The sequence below is a fragment of the Aplysia californica genome, unplaced genomic scaffold, assembly GCF_000002075.1.
Source record: "Aplysia californica isolate F4 #8 unplaced genomic scaffold, AplCal3.0 scaffold00383, whole genome shotgun sequence".
NCBI lineage: Eukaryota > Metazoa > Mollusca > Gastropoda > Aplysiida > Aplysiidae > Aplysia > Aplysia californica.
Window position 1 is genome coordinate 612,541 of NW_004797653.1, and position 6,852 is coordinate 619,392.

General features: G+C 39.2%; 1 protein-coding gene across 1 annotated transcript in view; it reads right to left on the bottom strand.

Annotated features, from left to right (window-relative positions):
* The window catches only part of LOC101858202 (sulfotransferase 1C2-like), a 19,599-nt gene extending 15,064 nt beyond the window's left edge, over positions 1-4,535 (bottom strand). The window contains exons 1-2 of the mRNA XM_005103646.3: positions 4,239-4,535; positions 2,451-2,846 (exon numbers count right to left, since the gene is read on the bottom strand). Coding sequence (XP_005103703.3) covers positions 2,451-2,846; positions 4,239-4,535 — 693 coding nt within the window. The remainder of the gene's footprint in view (positions 1-2,450; positions 2,847-4,238) is intronic.
* Positions 4,536-6,852: the final 2,317 nt, after the last annotated feature.

Sequence of the window (6,852 nt, forward strand, 5' to 3'; positions counted from 1 at the left end):
TGGTAACCTTGTGGTTAGGCTACCGGGCTCGTAATCGTGAGATTGCCGTTTTCGAGGGTTCGAGCCTCAGTTCGGTCTGACGTTGTGTCTTTGGGAAAGGCACTTTACACGAACTTCCCACTTGGCTCGGTCCGATCGGAGATGGACGTTAATCTAGCCTGGAGGTCCCGATCCTTAAATAACTTAATAGTGTTGACAGGGGCGTTAAACCCATACCATTTGTTAAATATATATATATATATATATTTATATAATAATATATAATATACTATATATATATACACATGTGTGTGAGGCATTGTGGTGTAATCAAGCTCTCGTCAATTTTTGGCTATGTAGAGTTATTGGTGTTATCTTAAAACTTGTTTACTTGTCTTTATTTGGAAGGAAAAAAATATCCATTTATATTGAATACAAGTTGAGAAATTATCACATGAAGGAGGTGGGGGTCACCTATTTTCAGAGGTAAAATTAGTGAGAATATGGCCGCCAAAGATCAGTATTTCCTTAGCTTAAAAATCCGTGGTTACTGAAAATTTGAATTCTTTGCGCCTTTAATAAAGGTTTTTCAGAAAAATCCACACAGAAATGAGTTCTTTAATGGGCAAGAAAGGTATTGAGCCAAAAAACAAAAATTTGATAAAAATTCACAAACCTGCGGAAAAATGCAAGTTTCTTCATTCATTTTGATTATTTTGACGAGAGCCTAATTCTACCACGCGGTGTCACTTATGCATAATATGTGCGTATGTGAATGACTTTGCAAATGTTCCGCGCAATTTACCGATCCGTACAATCTTAAAATCATTTTAACGATCGTATAAGTGTAAAAGTATTAAAATTAAAATTAAAATTGAAATTAAGATATGAAACTGAAGAGCTCACAAAAATGATACAATTGTACGATCGTTGAAACGCGCAGCGCAATCTTATGATTGCCGCGCAATTATACGATCGTTAAAAGACGCAGTCAAATCTGGATCTGCAAATTGCGCGAAACAAATACATGTATGCATGATATTATGTAAAGGGGCAAAAATCAAAGCAGAACACTTATCTGCTCTGTGGGGAGGGGGGGGGGGGAATAGGTTACACATACTTTAAAAAATCAAGCAAATTAAATAAATTATACATACCTTTTTCTTTCTTTCTACACTGCATAAAGGTAATGGGCCTACCACACATAGTTTCAATATTAGAGACCGATTTCCTTAAGGGGGGGAGCGACCCTTGATTTTGCAGATTTTGGGTCAGGCTATGCACATTTTATATTGGCTTATTTTTTAAGATAAACCTGTTTTTTGTCTAAAAATAGCATGGATACAGTTGAGAAATACTTCATTCTCCAGGTAAATTGCCTTTAAAAACATGGGGATGGATTAATATAGTGAATTTTCACAATTATTGTCGGTTTTCAAAAAATGTAATTTTTGTGCAGTTTTTTCCCTACTCCTTCCTTAGTTTTCATCCTTTTGACATGAAACTTTCAGGAAACATTGTTGGCACGGCTGCCATCAATGTAACAGAGAGATATTTGCGAAAAAAATAATACTTTTCCATTGGCAAGCAATTACGTAACCTAAACTTTTTTAAAAATTTTGTATACTTTGGGAAAATTCTCATATTTATTTTTCTTTTGCACTTATTGAAAAAACCTTGCTGTTACACTGATAGGGTCTGGTTCAGGTATACTCTCCCCGCATTTGGTCAAATTTAGTCTGTAAATAAGAAAGCCTTTGGGATTTGAAATCCATTGTTTATTTTCAAGATGGCGGCCGTTTCCATAGCAACCACTTTAGCTATGTCAAAATGAAATTGCGTATCAAGAGATATTACTATGTCTAACTTATATGTGTACTTAGATTTGATCTCGGGCAACAAACATAGAAAATGGTCCTCAAGGGTAGCTCCTCCCGTTAACAAAATGCAGATTACAGAATCTTAGCCTAAGCTTTATCCATGAGTCTTAACCCCGTTATATATAAGTTGATTGAGGAGCGCCCTCCTCCCATCGAACAATGTGGTGATCAACATGACTTTGACCTCTGACCTTTGAATTCAAGGGGGTCATCAAGGGGACCTGTTCTGAAGACGAGGACGACAAAAAAGGCCGTCACGAAGGAACTGAGGAGGATCCCAGAAGAATTCTCCCTGGCGTGCATGTGAGCGTGATGGAGAAGGATTGGAAAGTGCATTAGACTCCAGGTGGTCGGGGGAGGGGGGGAGGGAAGGGAAAATTCTAAAGGTGAACTTTGGGCTTGAAATAAATATTTTGTAACATCAGTGTTGGAACTTTTCTGACACACCTCGTATTGACAATTGACCATCGAAGTTTTAAATGTGAGCGGAACGAAAATATTAGCCAATTAGGAGTTTAAAAAATGGGTACTAGCTATACAAAGGTTGAGAAATTGGTTTAGTTGTTATTGTTTTTTTATATATTTCTCTACTTTCTCTGCCAGTTTGGAGCTTCTCATTTTATCCTGAAACATCTGTTCAAATCTCTTATTCTGCTCCACGGTGAAATATTCTTTCCAGTCCCCCATATTACCCTTGCGAAGATAACCGTGATGTTCATCTTTGAACATCTGTTTCATCAAAACCCCTCCATCTCCTTTCAAGACCTCCTTTTTCATGTTTTGAAACTTTGTGGCGTCTGCTATTTCCTTTGCCTTGTCCTCCGGTACATTCAGAAAGCGGCAAAATTCTTGTATCACTTCCGCTGGGCGCTCTTTGAGTTTCTCGAATTGGATGACGTATACCGGAAATTCTGGGTGCTCAGTGATAAATTGTTCTACAGCTAACACATGCTGGAACCAGGAGCCCCATACAAATTCTCCGCTCATCTGTGGAAGGTAATATGGGGAAAATGGGTCAGTTATGAACGTCATAATCTAAAATTATTCCTTATACGAATCGGAAATGCTCAAAATTGGCAGGCCAGAAGTCTAGAAATCTAGGCAAACTAATTAATTGGCTGCTCTGTTGAAGGTGTTTAGCAGACGTGGCTCGTGGGTCTGAAAAGTGGGCGTGCACAATTAAGCTATCTCAGGCTGAAGATAATCAAGGGCAGAGTAAATGGGATGGTATATACTTTAAGGATTTTTGGGTTGGTGAAAGAAGACCTTGTGCTTTTATTTTCATTCTTTTTTACTTGTGGCTTTGACTTCTAGAACTAAATCTGTTTGTTAGCTAAACATCAATTTCATTCATCCTTCATTGGAACTGAACACTCAAGTAATACCTTTCACCACTCCACTACAAAACCGCTCAAAAGCACAACTCATAGGACAGTGATTTAAGTATGTCACGTTCACCTCCTTCAGGTTTACGGTCATAGAGTCACTTAAAATAGCGACAAGACAATGAACCAATCACAATTCACTTGAGCACTCCGCTGGATTGCTCCGGGGCCCACATAATTTTGGCATGGAATAGTGCACAGTCTATGGCGTTTATTTTTAGATTGCCTACTGTGGACTATGTTTCGGCACTATTCGGCAGGAGCACATTTGAGTTGTGCCGTCTTATTAATATTAATGAACCGCCAAACTCTCTACGAGTGTCGTCATCGCTTGGGTAATCCCAAAGAGAGATTTATAGGTCAGGTTTCCACTGTTGACTATTCTGTTATGTTTAAATACAGCGCATGAACTTAGGCATGGCATAGTAGATGTTTTACGGCGCTATAGAATGGAAATGACACTTACCGGGCCAGCGAGGGCCTTGTTTTTATATAATATTTGGCTAGTGTTTGTTTCTGGCGTCTTTTATTTCATTATTGTGGGTGCTTTACGTCATAAAACATTAAAACATTTTGGGTGGCACTGCACGACCGTGCTCTATGGACGAACCGAGCCTGGTGTTTAGCAATAGGTTTATGGTACTGGTTAATACTGTCCCACCACTGTGGAAAGTAAAGTACGAGAGAGAGAGAGAGAGAGAGAGAGAGAGAGAGAGAGAGAGAGAGAGAGAGAGAGAGAGAGAGAGAGAGAGAGAGAGAGAGAGAGAAAGAGATAGAGACGGGGGGAGAGAGGGGGGACAGACAGGCAGAGAGAAGGGAATAAGAAAGAGAAAGAGAGAGAGCGAGAGATAAAGAGGGACAAACAGACAGGCACACAGGCAGACACACAGACAGATACAGGGAGAGACAGAGATAGAGATGGGATGGGTGGGAAAAGGGATTGGGGGGGGGGTGGTTGCGAAAAAAAAGAGAGGGAGGGAGATGAGTAGGTTACCTGTAGTTCAAAATATTCCTCCCAGCTGCCACAAAAATACATGTCCTCCGACTTGTAAGAGGTATACAGCTTGAAGTAGGAGACCCAAGCATCTTTGGGGTTCCGCAGGACGTAGACGAGACGAGGTTTCTTCTCAAATGCTTGTTTGGGCAGGAACTGAAACCAACGGTGTGAGGCAAGGACGCGAGGTGAGGGCAGAGTTGGGAAGGTATCACGGATAATATCCAGTCCCACAGTGTCCAAAAAATAGTCAGATAAGGTGCCATGCTCAAAGCGCGTATTTTGCTGAAGCGCCATTTTCACGATCTCGAAAACCCAATGGTTTCCAGAGCGGGGATACCCTGAAAAAATGACATCATCTGAACGAATTTCAAGATGACGTATAGCCTGCTGAAGTTTTTTTATATCTTCTCCCTTCTGGAATTGTGTGATGCGATGCCCGCAGTCAAACACTTCCGTGGCTATTTTTGAAAATTTATCTCGTGCTCTTTGAAGAGTTACATCCCTTTGTTGTGCCATGATGGAACTTTCTGGTCTTTGAATATACCACTAGTATCGTCTACTTTCTCTTAATGGTTCCTTTGGCCGTGTCTGAGCCTTAATCAAAACGCAGATATAGGTTACTGGATAAAGAATATAGATATCGAATGCACCTGTATTGTCTATTTTCAGAAATAATACCTCACTAGAGGAACAGCGGCAACTCACGACTTTTATAGAGATAACTCTCATACATTCCTCAATCATCTGTAAAAAAGTATTGATGTTTTATTGAAAATCCAAAGATGGCGTGATTAGAGAAGCAATCAAAAGCAGTGTGTTGCTCTGTTCTAACCACACTAACGCCTTAGCGTGGTTCAACAGATCAGCGTTTGAGAGGAGGTTTTCTCGCTAACTAAGACTACGTGACAATTCACTCAGGCTTCATTTAATGCAGGAATTTATCACAACACGTTGGCAAAATTCACTAGTCTGGATATTAATATTAACATTGTTAAACGTTTGGGGTTTTTTGTTATACATATTTTAAAAAGTGTGTTAGTGGGGATCCAACAAAGCATTGACAATGGGACAGATGTTGCCATTATCAGCAATCGTGAATATAACGGTCAGCTTTAAAAACACATGATGCCAAAGTGGGTCGAACGTAGGTCAGCATAAATTATTTTTGAAAGCGTCAATAGGGTATTGGCATTGTATTTTGCCTTAATGGGTATTTCTATAATAATATAATTTTGTGTCAAGATGATGGCTGTAAATGGGCTCCGCACCGACTCCACATGCTTGAGGTCATTTGATCATAATATTATGAACCCCACTTGTCAAGAGCACATCAACTCTTCATGAGCTCATACATATCACCACCCCCCCCCCCCCATAAACCCTAGGTGCACAATATCAGCCACTCTTGTACCCTATGTCAACATCTCTTGAGCTCTATATCAACCTCTCATGAACGCTGTATCAGCCTTTCATGAGCACTACCATACCGATCTCTAATAAGTCATGAACACTGTATCAACCTCTCATACACACTATCTCAACCTCCCATGACCCCTATATCAACCTCCCATGAACCCCATTTCAACCTCTCTTAAACGGTATATCAATCACACATGGATCCTATATCAGCTCTTAATGAGCACTACCATTTCAAAGCATAATAAGTCGTAGACACTATTTCAACGCTTCATAAACACCAGATCAATCTCTCATAAACACTGCAACACCCTCTCTTAAACCTTATATCAACCCCTCATGATCTATATAAATCACACTATATCAACTGCTCATAAGCAACTTCATCAACACTTTATAAATCACGAACACTACATGTATATTAACCCCTCATGAATCCTATATCAACCCTTCATGAACATTATTTCATCTTCTAATGGTCATGAACCCTATATCAACCCCTTGTGCGCACTACTAAATCAACCCCAAACGAGAACTTTATCAACCTTTAATGGAACATCCTCAAGTCATGAAACTTTTATCAACAATTCATGAGCACTATCATATCTATCCCAAATGTGTCATAAACATTATATCAATCCTTCATAAACCGTATCATATTCGTTCATGAGCATTACTATATCAACCCCTAATGAGTTATGTAAAGTTTCTTAAATTTATTCCCAATCGTATCACAAATGGGACTGTATGTGGATCATACTGGATCCTTTTCAAAACCGTACATTATCACGTTAAAGAAGGTAAAAAAAATACCGTTAATTATTAATAAATCATTTATTATTAATTAATGTAACTGTTAGCTTTACTCCTTTCTCAGAAAGCATTTTTAGAACCAGTTGGCACCAAATATTCATCATGGATCCTAATGTACATTTCAACAAAATTCTGTAAAAGGACACTGAATACTATGGATTCTCAAATCAAGCAGGACAATGGATTCTAAGTATCATAATTAAGATATCAAAAGTGCCTGGATATAGACTTTACAGGGAGAACAGGAGAAACGACGGGACACTTGTATGAGAACGTTACTTCGTATGTCAAAGTATCCGTTTCGAATTCTGTTCCAGTACATTACACCAACAGATATTCTCTCCCTCTCTCTCTCTCTCTCTCTCTCTCTCTCTCTCTCTCT